The 17,624-nt window shown below is 38.1% G+C and overlaps 1 protein-coding gene across 3 annotated transcripts in view; it reads right to left on the minus strand.

Moving 5' to 3' along the window:
* The window catches only part of LOC150083223 (uncharacterized), a 279,993-nt gene that overhangs the window by 48,211 nt on the left and 214,158 nt on the right, over nt 1–17,624 (minus strand). For all 3 annotated transcript variants that reach the window (XM_090377115.1, XM_090377116.1, XM_090377117.1), the window contains one exon: nt 15,165–15,289. In XM_090377115.1, coding sequence (XP_090233241.1) covers nt 15,165–15,251 — 87 coding nt within the window. In that variant the 5' untranslated portion in view covers nt 15,252–15,289. The remainder of the gene's footprint in view (nt 1–15,164; nt 15,290–17,624) is intronic.

Consider the following 17,624-nt stretch of genomic DNA (forward strand, 5'->3'; position numbering starts at 1 on the left):
TTTATTTACAGCTAACGCTTCTCTGAATACTATAATGCGGCCATTCACAATTGGAGCCACCTCTCGGACCCTCGGAAAGAGTCCTGTACGGAAACCTGCCATTGACCGGGCGCCATCGCAGCTCAATCCGACACATTTGTTTCAATCGATTCCACTTTGAATTATATAATTATTGATTAATTTAAAAAGTTCTTTAGCCGTTATTCTCGTTGGTATGGGTTTACAAAACAAAAAATCTTCACTGACGGTGTCCTTAAAATCATACCTTACAAAACACATTAAATTGTCATTAACTGCTATATCTGTACTTCCATCCAGTTGTAAAGAAAAAAAAAATTCACAGCTTTGAATGCGCTTTATGAGAGTTTCTTCAATATTATTCGCCATTTCCGCAATTCACAGTATTATTTGATAAGGAGAGTAAATGCAGCTGATTTTCTTTCTTTTTATAAAGGTGAGATATAATTACTTTTAGTGAGGGAAGTATTAACTTTTCACCAATAGTATGAGGGCATCCTGGCTCGGCTATTAGTTTCGCAACTTCATATGAAACCATAACTAAGTCTTCATTGCAACATCTCACTGAAACAGTCTTTACAAAACTTTTTCTAGATGAAATATATTCATTTTTCTTATTAATGAAAAATTCCTTTGGCTTATTTGAGTATTCTGGATGCACACAATCTAAGTGCTGTTTCATGCTGTTTGTTTGTTATTTGGTTTTTAGGAGCATTAGCAACTAAGGCCATATTTCTCCGGGATATGCGGTGGTCATTCCCTGACCTTTCCGCAATCTCCGTATTTGGTGGTGACGGGCTCGAACCCCGGTCTAATCAAGAAGCGTGTGCTACACACTGCTGTTCCTTCCCACCTGGCTACGGAGACGCCGCCGTTTCATGCATTCATTTGACAGTTTCAAAACAAAAATAACGCACAATGGCATGCGGTTATCGCAGATAAAATCAAATTTTAAATAATCTTCATAATACTACCATGTCCAAGAGGTTTTGGATTTCTTTTCCATGCTGTCAGTCTGCCATTGCCAGGGCGTTTATTAATATTATTTCCATTATCTCTACCTCTTGGCTGCACATCACTTGACTTGTTAGGTAGACATTTATTTCTTCAGCCACTTATCCATATTAAAAATGATATGATGTTTATATAAATAATTATTTTTAAAAAATGTGTAATACTATGAATTAAATTTATCACTTCACAGGTGACAGCGACGAAAAGGAATAAGACAACAATAGGCACGTGCCCACTTATCTGGTTCTCACTGACTGCGGCGTGGTTCGTACGTTGGAGATGGCACAGGCAGCCCGTCACCTCAGACGCAAGGTGTACGCATGCGTGCTAATTACATGACATAATAAAATTGATGAGCTCATCAGCCACTTTTTTTTTTTTTTTTTTTTTTTTTTAATAGAACAAAGTCGTCTGGAGGCACGATAGATTTTTTTCCCCCTCGCCTTTTTCCAATTATATATATGAGGTCAGCGGTTTTTTTTTTTTTTACTGTTTTGGCATGAAATTTTTACGGCCAGATGCCTTCCTGATGCAAACCCTCACCCTTTACCCGGTGGTCATTCCCTGACCTTCCGCATCCTCCGTATTTGGTGGTCACGGGCTCGAACCCCGGTTTAAGCACTGCTGCTCCTGCCCACCTGGCTACGGAGCCTCATAGATATAAGTTTAATAAATTATAAAAGTATTAAATTTATTTTTAGTATAACTGGGTATTTGGTATTTTATTATATTTTCATTTTTTCAGGAAATTCTCATAGTTTTATGTAGGTACGTTTCAAGTTTTTCGCAGACCGGTATTTTCTCTTCGCGGACAGGTACCCGGCCGCGGACCACACTTTGGGAATCCTTGCGGCAGGTTAATAAACACCGCATTATAGCGTTTCTGATGAGAGGAAAACACCGTCAAAACATTTGTCAATGTGGATGCACTCTAAACACTAAAATCTCGATAATACCGAAAAAACTCAGTGATGGCGGAATCTGTTGGGAAATCAACTATATTACTGGAATATAAAAAAAATCTTATTATTTTTTTTAAGTACAAAAATTCAATTTTCTTTTAGCCTAGCACTGCGAAAGAACGTAATCAATATCTGAATGATATATATCTCGAATTATACGTTTGAGTATCGATCATGTTCTTTCAAATAACCTTGTGACCGACAGACAGGCTCATTAAAAGGCAATAGATAACGTTACGTTTTATAAAGTGAACTCTGATTTCGAAAGGCACGGGAGCGCAACCACAATTGCTAACCTAAGCAAGTTATTATTATCAGTTGCGGAAAGTTTCAGGGTCTGCGTTCATGAAATATCATTACACTACTACACTGAACTCGTAGCAGCAGAAATTGGTTGCATCAAAACGTAGAAAAACGAGAAAATAAGAACTCTGTACTACTATTTTGTTGTTGGTGCATCAGCAACAACGGCTACAATGCACACTACTATTTTGTACCACTTTCGCTGTTGCTCATGTGTGTTCGTTCTGACTGGAAGGTAATCATAAACCGTTGCTACGGATTTAAAGTTTAAAGCTTCACTTTTTACGTAGCGAGCCTCCGATAAAGGTTGTTCACCAATGTCACAAAACAGCTTTTGAGCTGCGGTAATGCTATTTAAGCCCCCAATGTATACGGTATTCATAGGCAAAAGTTTCTAAGTACTAAACAAAAGTTTCGGAATAGTCAGTGTTTTCAAGTGCGCGGTACAGAAATTCACATGATCATTTTTCTTAAACTTCAAGGTTTTAAAAATTTTGAATACTTTTATATTAGCGAAGCTAGGCAATTGTCACGGTATAATCATCTCGAATTATACACTGGTGGTCAAAGAAAGTGCATCACCCCATAATATTGTAATTGTCGTCCGAATATCGTAAGTATATGGCAATATTTCTTACAAATTGCATCAGATAAGATTGACACGCGTAGGTGATGACGTAATATTGCATCAGCTGTTACTTTCAGCTATATAAGCACGTTCTTTAAGAGTTGCAGTCATATCCTTGCTTGTGTCAGGATGGCGAATTACGTGCAGTTGACGCCACGAAGAAAGTGTTATTGTTGCTTTACGTGAAGAAGGATGTTCTTCCCGTCATATTGCTTATAGAGTGTCTTGTAATCAGTCGACAATGAGTAGATTTCTTTCCAATCTCAAGAATACTGGTTCTGCTGATAGGAAAAAAGGAACCGGACGAAAACGAGACTCTACGCCAAAACAGGACCGCGTTTTGAAGCGCTTATGCCTTAAAAACCGTAAAGCTTCTTCGTCTGAGCTGAAAAAGAGAATGGGAAGAACATACAGAAGTGGTATGAAGTGCAGTAACAGTCAGAAGACGCCTCTTCAAAAATGGACTTGTAGCCCGTCGTCCTAAGAAGCTCCTCCTCACACAAAAAAATGAAAAAGGCCCGATTAATTTGGTGTAAGGAGTATGTCAGATGGACCCCCGAGCAGTGAAAGTCAGTTATTTTCTTGAAATTGTCCTCACAAAAAAGCGAAGACAATTTCAAGGCATTTAACACCTTCGCGACTAAGGCCTTTAAGAGAAGAAAGGCCATGAGGAGAGAGAGGACAACCGGATTTGACAAATAACTACCAACCTTGAACCTGACTGAAGACAACAAACTTTCCTTCTTTCCTTCCTCGCTCACCACCCTGAGTGAGAGATATTTTATTCTAAAACTCTCATCACTCCTTCTTAGGGCAATCCTACTCTTGGATTTGCCCCCTTTCTATAACTCTTCCTTACTTCCCCCTAAATTGAGGGCCCCTGAATCTCTCAGGGACATCAGCCAGATGATAGTAGAACCCGGCACGCCTCCTCGTGGCAGGAGTGGGGGCGGATACCTCGTGTCTCTGCCCCCCACTTGCTAAGTTGACGGTTAGAAATAAGTCCTATAAACAAGAAGACATGAAGCGGCTAATGGGGAAAACTCCGGAGTCCGCTCAGGCAACACACACACACACACCTAAAAATCATATTGAAATCTGGTGTAGTGCTGATTGTGAAGGTTAAGAAATTGGTTAAGCTTCTGTGGTGTTCTGTGTTTTATTTGGGTTATAAAATAAAAGATTGTGGTTCTACTTTTGGTTGTTTCTGGGCTCATCAACGTTACAGTAAATGAAAAGTAAGCTTACTAGGAAGACTTTAAGGGGGGAAGGAAAAGGAGGAGAAGATAGGCGCTTTCCCCCAACCTTCTTCTAGGGTTCCAAAACTGCATTCAGATCAAAGTAGGAAGTTACTGAATTTAAAGTATTTGAAGGGAAAAAATGCTAAATCAGCTAATCAAAGTGGAACAAGTGTATTTTTTAAATTATTTTTTGGTAGTTGTTGGCGCATCGGCTTCTGTGGCCATAATGCACCTCCCAAGGTATTTGCAGTACTTTGATCCAAGCCCGAGGCGGGATTCGAACCCGCGACCTTTGGGTTGTTAGGCAGGCGCTTTACCCACCTGGCTAGCCCGGTCGGCACAAGTGTATTGAGTGGTGAGGTAAATGTAGGGGCATGGGTTAAGTGGGACTAGTGAGTTGAATTTAAATGCAAGTCTTAGTCAGTCAACTGAAAAGCAGGCAGAATATTTTGTGATCAGGATGCACAAATAGAAGAAATCAGAGGGGGGGGGATTGAAGATCTCCAAATATTTTCTGAACCAAAGCTATTGGATGAGGTAGATTTTCAACATGGGGATTTGGAGGTTGAAATAGACAGTTTTTATAGTGATATTAGCAAAAGGTCGTTGTTACTCGGTTTTTAGGAGCATTAGCAACTAACGCCATATTGCACCGGGGGCATGCGGTGGCCATTCTCTGACCTTTCCGCATCCTCCGTATTTGGTAGTCACGGGCTCGAACCCCGGTCTAATCAAGAAGCGCTCCTGCCCACACTGCCTACGGAGGCGCCCATTAGTAGTAGCAGCACAGGAACTAATGTGAGAGGGAGTGACATTATTACAGTTATACATTCATGAGCAAAAGTGTAGGTATGGAGATGTAAATTCAATTTATGAGTTAATTAATAAGCTTAAAAAGGTATTGGTAGATTATTCAACGAGTGAAAGTAACAAGATAACAAAAGCTCAATCCAATTTCGTGTTAGATAAGTGGATAGATAGAGGTCGTTACTACAGAATTATTAATAGATAATGAAAGATTAAAAGCTAGGGTTGAGAAGCAGATAAGAGCTGCATTATTTGATGATTTAGTTAGAGGACAAACATTTTTGCCAGGGATAGTAGATAATCAATACCAGCAACAACAAACATATGCAGATAGAGTAAAGCAGCAAAGTACTCAGGCTTTGACTCATTATGAGGATGAAACCGAAGTTGTAAAGGAATTGCAGAGAGAGGATAGGGGTATTAAAAGTAAGAAACCTAGTCAAAGTAACATAGTTATTTTGAGGGCTCAAGATGATGCTAAATTTGCAACAAGTCAGGATGTAAAAGATGTTGTTGTTAAAACTTTAAAACAGGATTTAAAAGAAGCAAAGATAAAGAATTTAAGAACAAAAGGCACAAAGGATTATTTATTGAGACAGATAATAAGGAAGATTTAAGTAAAATAATTGAAGCAGAAGCTTTGAGTGAGAGGAGGATCAAGCAAGACAGAATTAAAGTGTCTAATCCAAGTTTGTTAGTATATGATGTGCCGAAAGAGGTAACACAAGAAGGAATTGTGAATTATTTGTATTTTAAGAACTTTAAGAGACTATGGATTTTCTGAGGAGGAAGTGAAAGAGGGGATAACATTTAGATTTAAAACTGGGAATAAAAGTAAGTTGGGTAATTGTGGTTGCTCCTCAGATGTATAACAGTCAGGAGGATAGGTTATTTATAGGGTATTCATCATAAAATTTAGAAAGTTTACAGTGATAACTAAATGCTTTAAATGTTTAGGATATGGACATTCTGCCAATTATTGCTCACATAAAACTGTTTCATGTAGCCATTGTGCCCGAGGTCGACATGTCTTTTCTGACTGTATTCATAAGGACAAGAGTTCTATGTGTGTGTTAATTGTAAGAGGAAATGTAAAAACTGTGATCATTTAGTACGGAACAATAATTGTCCAGAATACATCAGGGCTTTAGAAATAGCAAGTATGAGGGTAAATAATGGATAGTGGGTCTATATATGATCAGTATGGAGTAACTGAAATCATTGTGAAGATAGTTTTATAAGCTTTATGCAATTAAATGCACAAAGGTGTAGGTCAGTAATGGATGAGGTAAGAGTTATGGCTTTTGAGTTGAATTTAGATATTGTGTGCTTCCAAGAGCCATAAGTTGGTTGTTTTACTGGGTTATACAAAGTTACTCGATTCCCCATTACAGCTAAGACATGCATCTAATGAAAAACCTTAAACAGCTATTATTATCTTTGTTTGTCATTTGGTTTTTAGGAGCATTAGCAACTAAGGCCATATTGCTCCGGGGATATGCGGTGATCATTCCCAGACCTTCCCGCATCCCACGTATTTGGTGGTCACGGGCTCGAACCCCGACCTAATCAAGAAGCACTGCTGCTGCTGCCCACCTGGCTATGGAGGCGCCATTATTATCTTTAATAGTAGTAGTGGCATGCGATGCAAGAAAGCAAGTGTATGAGCTTATGCAGCATCAGCCAAAAAAAAAAAAAACACACCATTCCCTCCAAATGCCTGTCTAGTTCCTCCTTAAATTTATTTAACCTATCAACTTCCACAACGACAGATGGAAGTTTGTTCCAGCAATTAACCACCCGCTGGCTAAAGGCAAATTTCCGCACATCTATTCTACACCTGACTTTTCTTAATTTGAATTTATGCACCCTTAGGTTCGTAATCTGAAGAAGTGGAAGAATCCCATCAGAATTCAGCGTGCTCAACCCATTCAGGGCCTTATACACCTCAATCAGATCACCGCGCAGGTGTAAGAGGAAAGGTAAAAACTATTGTACAGCCTAGTCTCCAGCCACTGCAATTTGCAGAACTTAAGCCTCTCTTGGTAAGAGGATCCCTTAATTTCCTCACCAATCTTGTTCCCTTCTCTGTATACGTTCAAGCAAATCGACATCCTTCCTAAAATGAGGCCTCCAGACCTGTAACGCAGTACTCAAGGCGTGGTCTGACCATTGCCTTATACAGAGGTACAATCACCTCATTTTCCCTGCTAGCAAAATTCCTATATATCATTGACAAAACCCCCATGACCTTCCCTGGCAGCCTGTCTGCATTGCTCACAAAACTTCATATCTGACTGCACAATTACTCCCAGGTCTTTTTCATTTTCTACCACCTTAAGTGTAGTACTTTTCTCTTGGGTTACTTCTACCCATATGCAGTACTTTGCATTTGTCAAGGTTAAACTTCATTTGCCACTTCTTAGCCCATTTGCCCAAATTATCTAGATCCTGTTGCAGTAGCACACTATCATTAACAACCCTGCCAACCTTTGTATCATCTGCAAACTTTGACACTAAGCCTGATATACCTTCATCAATATCATTCATAAATATACAAAACAACAGTGGACCCAACACCGAACCCTGTGGGACTCCAATAATAACATTAATCCACGAAGAGCAGCACCCATTGATTACCACCCTCTGTCTTCTCCCACTTAACCATTCTTTTATCCATTGTAGCAACTCACCCTTAACACCATTCTGCTCCAATTTGTACAATAGTCTTCCATGCGCAACAGTGTCAAAAGCTTTCCTGAAATCCAAATATATGATATCAAAATTATTTCTTGCATCCAGTTCCTTTGTAACCACATCATAATAACCAATCAAATTTGTCAGACAAGACTTTCCCTTAAGAAACCTATGCTGTGTCTGAATTATTGCTGCAGTCTTGTCTAGATGATCCTGCAATGCATCTTTAGCCAGTGACTCCATTATTTTACCCGGAACAAAAGTTAAACTAACTGCTCTGTAATTACTCGTGTTACCCTTCGATCCCCCTTTGTGAATTGGGGATACATTTGCACTTCTCCAGTCAATTGGAACATACCCTGAGTCCAAGGATGCTCTCATAATTATGGCTAAGGTTTTGCTTAGTTGCTTTGCCGCCTCCTTTAATATAACTGGAGAGATCCCATCCACCCCAGGTGCTTTTCTTATGTTTAACTTCAACAATTTCTCCTCCACTTTGCTCTCAGTTATTACAAAATCATTAAGCACCCTGCTACAATCTGATAACCTTCTGCCATTTTCAAACCTTAATAACTCCTCATGTGTGAATGTAGATGCAAAATGCTCATTCAGTTTGTTTGCTATCTCAGCAGGATCACCAACAGTCGAACTATCGATGTCAAGTGGACCAATCAGAATCATCCCCTTCCTTTTAGAGTTTATATAAGTAACGAAATCTTTGCTGTTTTTCCTAGCATCTTTTGCCAAGGATTTCTCGTAATCTGCCTTCGCCTGCCTAACCTCCTTTGTGACCTGATTACAGACTAACTTATATCTGCCACAGGCTTCTGAGTCGCTTGATAATTTATGTGCATCCCAGGCATTTTTCTTCTCTGTCACGAGAAGACAATTTGATAATCATCATCATCAGCCATTTTCAATCCACTGCAGGATGAAGGCCTCTCCAGTAACTTTCCAGTTCCTTCTGTTTTGAGCACTGGCCATCCATTTACTACTCAAAAACTCATGAATTTCATCTATCCATCTCCGCCTTTGTCTTCCAGGTTTTCTTCTACCTCCTCTTGGGTACCATTCTGTTATTTTCTTAGTCCATCTGTCATCATGTCTTCGAGCTATGTGTCCTGCCCAAGACCATTTTAGTTCTTTAGTTTTGATAAGAATGTCCTTTACTTGAGGTTCCTGCCTAATCCATGTGTTTCTCTTCTTATTTAACAGTCTGATTCCCAATATGATTCGTTCCATTCTTCGCTGTGTAGTTCTCAGCTTCTCTTCCATTCTTTTTTTTTTGGTGAGTGCCCAAGTTTCACTTCCATAAGTCAATGAACCAATGTATACTACCCACCATGACGGTGGGTAGTATACATTGGTTCATTATTTTACGTTTCAGACAAACTGGGATATTGCTCTTCAGTATGTGACTATATTTCCTGAATGCTATCCATCCAAAATTTATTCTTCTCTTGACTTCCAGCCATTTATCATTATTACAGCTAATAACTTGTCCCAGATAAGTATATGACTCCACCTTTTCAATTACTGCTCCTTCAATCATTATTTCCCTTTCCGTGGCATACTTGTTCATCATTACTTTTGTTTTAGCCATATTCATCTTTAGTCCAAAATCCTTACTAGCTGTGCATAACTGATTAAGATTTTCCTCTAATTCTTTGGGATCGTGGCTTATGACCATAATGTCATCTGCAAATCGTAAATGGTTTAGGTATTCTCCGTTCACATTGACTCCCTTCTGCGACCAGTCTAATCTTCTGAAAGCTTCCTCAAGGGCAGCAGTAAACAGCTTCGGAGATATTGTCTCCTTGTCGAACTCCTTTCTTGATTTTAAATTTCCTACTGTCTTTGTCTAGTCTAATAAAGGAGGTAGCACTCTCATATATTTTCTTCAAAATCATAATATATGGGGGTATCTATGCCTTGTCTTTCCAGTGCCCGAAATATTGCCTTATGCTGTATGGAGTCAAATGCCAGACATAATGGTGTTTTATATTCATTTGCCTTCTCCATTAGCTATGACATTATGTGAAGGTGATCCATAGTTGGGAATCCTGTCCTAAAGCCAGCTTGCTCTTTCGGTTGATTCTCATCAAGTATTCTTTCTAATCTGTTAGTAATGACCCTTGGGAACAACTTGTAGATGTGGGATAACAAGCTAATTGGTCTATAATTTCCAATTTATCTCCTTTCTTATGCAGCAAAACTATGATTGCATTATTCCACTGCTTATTGTTATTTGGTTTTTACGAGCATTAGCAACTAAGGCCATATTGCTTCGGAAATATGCGGTGGTCATTCCCTGACCTTTCCGCATCCTCCGTATTTGGTGGTGACGGGCTCGAACCCCGGTCTAATCAAGAAGCGTGTGCTACGCACTGTTCCACTGCTTAGGCGTCACACCTTTTCTAATGCACTTGGTGAAGAGCCTTGGTAGTTTTTGTGTTATGTCTCTTCGAATTTTAACAACTCTACAGCAACTTCATCTTCCCCCGGGGCTTTCTGATTCTTCATTTTCTTCAATGCATGTTCTACCTCATCAGGAAGAATATCGGGTATGTCGTGTGTGTTGCCACTTTGCAATCCAACTTCCCCACTGCTAGCATCATTCCCCTGCTCCTTGTATAATTTTCTATAGTAGTCTTCTGCTATTTGAATTATGCCTTCTCTGCTGTTTATAAGTACACCATCGCTATTCTTCACTTTCAGTATCATTTGTCTTTCTGTATTACTGCTGATTTACATCCTTTGTTTTCCATTAATACTTGTTCTACTTTTCTTGTGTTAAATCTTCTTATGTCCTCTCTGAGTCTCTTTCTAATGGCTTTGCATAACTCAGCATACTCAATTTTCTCCCTGTCAGTGTTTTTCTTGCTCTTCATTTGTCGTCTTCGGTTCATCATGACAAGTGTTTCTTGACTAATTTTTTCTTCTTTGGATTTCTTTTTCCCTATAGGTTTCTTGGGCTTTATCACTTTCAAAAAGTTGTAATATTCCTCGTCGATATCTTGGTCCTGAGCAGTCTGCAGAAGCTCAAACTTGTTCTTAAGTTCCAGTACATACTGCTTTTTCTCCTCCTCTGTTATCTCAAAGACCTTTGTATTATTTACTCGAGTCAGTTTTTTCCTTTCCTACATCTATATCAAGTGTACATCTTACCATTCTGTGATCACTTCCAACATTTACCTTATTCAGGACGGTAACATCATTCACAATATATCTTCTGTTAGTGAGGATGAAGTCGATTTAATTAGTAGTTAATCCATTTGGACTCTTCCATGTCCACTTTATGTTCACCCTTTTCTTGAAAAAAGTGTTCATTACTGACAGTCCTTGAGATTCTGCAAATTCCACAAGTCTTTCACCTCTTTCATTTCTTTCACCAATTCCAAAATTTTCTATAGTTCCTCTTTCTGCGCTGTTTTGCCTTTTTCCAACCTTAGCATTGAAGTCCCCCATAATAATAGTGTAGTGGGTTTTCTGCCCATCTAGAAGACTCAATTTCGGTGTACATTTCTTCAACCTCTTCATCATCATGGCTCGATGTTGGTGCATAAATCATTATAATCTTTAGCTTGTACCTCTTAGAAATCTTGAGTATTAGTCTTGACACCCTTGGTGATGTACTTTTGAATTCCAAAATGTTGTTTTTAAAATCTTTATGGAGGAGAAACCCAACTCCACCTTCACTCCTTTCACTGTTTCCATTGGTGTACAGCAGATTTCCACTTGATAAACTTATAAGTGATTCATTTCTTCTTCTTGTTTCAGCCAAACCAATGATATTCCAATTCACATTTTCTAATTCCTTTTCCAGCTCTAATATCCTGTCTTCACCGATGAGTGATCTTACGTTATAACAGGCCAAGTTCAGTTTCCTTGCATGGCAGCCTGGTCGTACCCAGAGATTCTTAGCACCCTCTTCTTCCACTCTGATCCTCTCGATGCCGTAAGAGGGAGAGTGAAAGCTACTGGGGAGTGAGGGCCATTTGTTTCGTCGTGCTGTCATATGCTGGAGGGTTTGGTCTTTTCCTCTTCACGCTGACCAGGCGTCTTGAAGAGAACCACTCTACATGTTCGTTGCCACCTAAGTGACGTAACAGGGCTTACCATCGAGAAGGTGTGCATGAGTGGATTTTAGGGAGGCAGGCCAACCGGACTTCTCCTAAATCTTCTGTAATAGAGAGATATTGGATCCATCAGTGTTTTAGGCTGAGTGTCTGATAACACACAGGATATCTGTTCCCCTCTAAGCCCCATTTGATAACCATTTAGGCCTAAACCTTGAACAATATTTCTTAATAGGTATGAAACTTTTAGTAGCATCCACGATTAATTCCTTGAATGCTTCCCACTTAGAATTTACTGTTGGTAACATCGTCAGTTGATCCCACTGTACACAATTTAAAAACTGTCTGAGACCACTAATAAGAATCTTAATGTCACTGTTATTTCAGGTATGTGCACACAAAATGTTACTTGTGTGCATTTATCAACTTTGGAGATATCATTTTATTTAGTCTCAGTATAATGTTCCCCCTTCCAAGATATTGACTCTATTTTACAACATTTAGACTTAGTTATGGAAATTGTTGGTAGTGGAAACCTGTTGATCATTACTGATTTAAATGACAAATTTCAATTGTGGTATAGTTCCACAGTGGATTATAGAGGAATGAAAATGGAGGAATTTATTTTAAATTGCAATTTGTTACGCGTATCAAATGTGGAGGGTTTCCCCTCCACATTTGGTAACACATATGGTAGTTCTAACATAGATATTACCATAGCAAATCAACAATTAAGTAGGAGAATTTGTCATTAGGATGTGACGCTTGGTGGAGTCAATAGTGATCATAGAGCCATTTTGTTTCATGTATTGCTTATTGATCTCCATACTGATAATAATTTGGCTATTGAACATGTAAGATTTAGTTATAAAAGAATAAATCGGAATAAACTTAAGAATTCTCTAAAGATTTCTTTTGATGACAATATTTTGGGTCAGATAAATAGATTGACTGCTGCTGAATTTGCATTTTATGTACAAAATAGCTTGTATAAAGCTTTACTTTTGGCATCTAAAAGAAAAAGAGAGATTAAAAAGTGTGTCCCATGGTGGTCCAATGCTTTGGTGGTTTTAAGAAGGGAGGTTTTCTCCCTTAGGAAGAAATTTCAAAAGTGTAGAAGTAGAGATTCTACTGAGTCATTAATTTTCAAGGAATTATAGAGAATTAAAAGGAGACAGTATCATAAAGAGATATATGAACATAAATTGGCTTTATGGAAGAATTTTGTATTTGCATCAGGGAATACAGCTCCTTGGATCCTTTGGGACTTTTATATAAACTGTATAGAGACAAATTACATATTAATAATGTGATCAATACAGTTAAGACAGATAATGAAGAAACTTGTGATTGGTTGTCAACAGTTAAGAAAATCACTGATGAGTTGTTTGTTTGTGATACTGTAGATGATGATACTGATGAGCAAAAGAAAATTATGTCACGAAATTCTTGTTATGTTGGAGACGATATACAATTGTTTACAAAGAGTGAATTACTGATGATATGTTCAAAATTAAATGTAAATAAAACTCCAGATATGGATTTGATAGAAATTAACTGTATAATTTAGATGATTGAATGTTACCCTGAGATTTTAGTGGTTATGTACAATAAGTGTTTATTTGAAGGGTGTTTTCCAGGGTTCTGGAAGATAGCTCTTTTAAAACTTTTACACAGACCAGGTAAATCAGTTAGTGATCCAAGGGGCTATAGCAGTAGTGTAGCTACCCTTTTTCGGGCCCGGAGGCAAAGAACATGTTTGGGCCCCTACTTAATTAATGAAAATTGCAATAAGAGAGACAGCCAAAGACGCCGAGCCCTTAAACGGCCCGGAGGCAATTGCCTTGCCTGCCTACATGGTAGCTATGCCACTAGACTATAGGCCTATATCACTATTAGCAAATTTAGGCAAGATTTTTGACTGACTGTTGCTGCTAAGGTTAAGTATTTGTTTGTTAAATTTAAACTGGAATTTCCATGTCAATATGGATTTAGGAAAGGCCTCTCAACTGAAGATGCTATAAATTCTTTGGTTGATTATGGTAAACAATCAGAAAGTAAATATGTACTAGCATTATTTGTAGACTTTGAAAGTGCTTTTGACAAGGTGTGGTGTGAGAGCATTTTATGCTCACTGAGGGGAATAAACTGCCCTCATTTATTGTGTAAAACTCTAAGAAGTTACTTAAGTGGAAGGAGAATTCAAGTTTGCTCACAACATTTAAAATATGGTAGGGTTATTAATCGGAGCTGTCCACAAGGTTCAGTGCTTGGTCCGGTCTTCTGGAATATGGTGCTAAACCAGTGGTTGGAGATGGAGATTTCACATTGTAAACAAGTTGCGTATGCTGATGATTTGGTTATATGTGTTGGGGGTAAATCTAGGGTCATGTTACAACAAATGATGGGAGAGGTAGTACAAGATTTAAATAAGTGGGTGTCTTTGAAAAACAACTTAAGATTTCGGATACTAAGACAGTCATGATATTGCTAAAAGGCAAATTGGATTATGGAAGGCCACCAAAACTAAAAATTAATGGGAATTCCTTCAAATTCACAAGTGAAATACTTAGGTATTTTACTTGATGATAAGTTAGCATTTATTCCGTACCTTGATTATATTAGTAGTAAGATTAAGAAATTTACATCGGCAGTTATTAGAGTTACCAAAACTGAATGGGGCCTTGGGAAAAGGTATTAGGTTTATTTTATAAGGCGGTATTTCTGCCTATAGTAATATATGCAGCATCTGTTTGGTTTAGACGTATTAACAATGTAAGTTTAGACAAAATTTATCTTTACAGAGAGTAATGATGTTGGTTTCAATTAGAGCATGTAAAACCGTGTCAACAAATGCTTTACAAGTTATAGGAGGGGGTATTGCCGTTAGATCTAGTTGTTTATAGAGAATTTTGTTATTTCTCGAGGAAAAAGGGTTAGTTTTTTTGGGGATAAATGTGTATTCTGTTGAAAACATTAAAAAAGAAAAAGAAATGATTATTACAAAGTTATTGGAAATGTGGCAACATCGATGGAAACAAGTGTTACTGGAGAAGTTACTAGAACTTTTATTCCCAATGTGAACTTTGATTATAATGTCAAAGATAAGAAGTAGATTTATCCACATATGGAGACATTTTTAATGACTGGACATGGGTCACTAAATCAAAAATTGTTTTATTTTAAGTTAGTAGACCAACCTTATTGTAGATGTTCACTGCCTGAGACGTGGGATCATGTCATGTTTGATTGTCCCATATATGAAGACTATAGGAGGAATTTAATGCTTGCTATACCACATCTTGTCAGAGGGCATGAGAGTAAATGTTTAGATAATAAGATAAATTTCATACACAGCATATGACAAAAGTACATAAGCACATGCTTGTGGAAACAAAACTATCGCATTACTTACCCGTGCATCGATAGATAGAGCTACTGTTATGAGCACAAGCAGGAGTAGCTGAATGCTTACGAGAGAGGTACCACTGCATACCATCATTATTTACTCTCCCAAAGACCGCAAGCCAAAGGAAGATCCTAAAATAAAAATAACAGTGTAGGTTTGAGCAGAAAAGTAAATAGATTACACGCCGCTTATTATTATTTTTTAATGTTGGATAATGTTATCATTCCTTTAATATTATCACTTTTATGAAGTACGAATCGTACGTATACGAATACATAGTACCCAGCAAAAAAGAGAGTAGTGTATCTGTATTTCTACCAATCTGACTGTTTTACAGTACAGCATTAACCCTTTTCTAATTCTTGGTTTTAATATTTTATTTAATGGTTTGTATGGATTTCCAGAACGTTACGACAATTTCATTTTGATGACTTTCATAAAGAAATAGCGGACAGTCAAATTAAAGTATTTTTAAAGTATTAAAGTTTTATTTCTGTCCACTTCCACCTTTGCATGGAATTAGAAAATGTTTGTTTTTTGGTTTTTAGGAGCATTAGCAACTAAGGCCATATTGCTCCGGGATATGCGGTGGTCATTCTCTGACCTTTCCGCATCCTCCGTATTCGGTGGTCACGGGCTCGAACCCCGGTCTAATTAAGAAGCGTGTGTTACGCACTGCTGCTCCTGCCCACCTGGCTACGGAGGCGCCATTAGTAAATGTGAACTGGAATATCATCCACTTGATAAACCTTAAAGTGATTCATTTCTTCTTCTTGTTTCAGCCAAAAAGAAGAAATGGATCACTTTTAAGTTTTTTTTTTTTTTTGTCCTCGCCTTTTTCCCATTTTATATATATGAAGTCAGCGTTTTTTTAGTGTTTTGGCATGAAATTTTTACAGCCCGGATGCCCTTCCTGACGCCAACCCCCACCCACTCTTTATCCAGGCTGGGGATATGCGGTGACCTTCCGCATCCTCCGTATTTTGTGGTCACGGGCTCGAACCCCGGTCTAATCAAGAAGCGTGTGCTACGCACTGCTGCTCCTGGCTACGGAGGCACCAAATGAAATCACTTAAGTTTATCAAGTGGAAATCTGCTGTACACTAATGGAAACAGTGAAAAGAGTAAAGGTGGAGTTGGCTTTTTGATTCATAAAGATATAAAACACAATATTTTGGAGTATATCACCAAGGGTGTCAAGATTACTACTCAGGATTTCTAAGAGGTAGAAACTAAAAGTTATAATGATGTATGCATCAACATCAAGCCACGATGATGAAGAGGTTGAAGAACAGTGGCGGACTAAGGAAAAATCGGGCCCTAGGCATGATTCTCATTTCGGGCCGCACCTACAGTTGCCACCTTTCAGAAATTGTAATGGAGAACACAGTTGAATGGGTTAAAAAAGGTTTTCGATTACTAAATATAAAAATGCAGGTCTTGTATTATGTTAAAAGCTAAAAGGAGTCCTCTGCCTATAAAAATTTATACTATAAAAATGTATAATAAAACCGTTTTACGGCCCTAGGCAGTTGCCTAGGCCAAAGTCCGCCCCTGTTGAACAAATATACACCGAAACTGAGGCTTATAGATGAACAGAAAACTCGCTACACCATTATGAAAGAAATGAAAGAGGCGAAATACTTGTGCAACTTGCAGAATCTCGGGGAATGTCAGTAATGAACACTTTTCCAAGAAAAGGATGAATAGAAAGTGGACATGGAAAAGCCCAAATTGATTAACAACTAATGAAATTGACTTTATCTTCACTAACAAAAGATATATTGTGAATAATGTTACCGTCTTGAACAATTTAAATGTTGGAAGTAATCGCAGAATTGTAAGATGCACACTTGATATAGATGTGAGCAAAGAAGGGAAGAAACTGACTAGAGTAAATAATACGAAGGCGTTTTAGATAACAGAAGAGGAGAAAAAGCTACTGGAACTTAAGAACAAGTTTGAGCTTCTGCAGACCTTTCAGGACCAAGATATTATTATTATTAGCCATATAGTGCAAGGAAGCCCGAGGCTTATGCTGCACCAGCCAAAAAAAAAAAAAAAATTTCCAAGTTACCGAAATAGAGAAAAGGAATCACCAAGAAAGAGAAGAATGATGATATCCAGCTCAGGACCCTGGGGGTGGCCGTGGTTAAATTGAAGAGGAATACAAAACCTTTCTGAAAGTGATAAAGCCCGAGAAACCTATAGGTAAAAAGAAATCCAAAGAAGAAAATAGTCAGAAACATTTTGTCATGATGAACCGAAGACGACAAATGAAGAGCAAGATAAACACCGACAAGGAAAAAATTGAGTAGACCGAGTTATGCAAAGCCATTAGAATGAGACTCAGAGAGGACATAAGATTAAACACAAGAAAAGTAAAACAAACATTAATGGAAAACAAAGGACTTATATCAGCAGTCATGGGAGTAATACAGAAAGACAAATTATACTGAATCGGAA

This window comes from Mastigoproctus giganteus, chromosome 7 (assembly GCF_048544385.1).
Source record: "Mastigoproctus giganteus isolate SK-2022 chromosome 7, ASM4854438v1, whole genome shotgun sequence".
Classification (NCBI taxonomy): Eukaryota; Metazoa; Arthropoda; class Arachnida; order Uropygi; family Thelyphonidae; genus Mastigoproctus; species Mastigoproctus giganteus.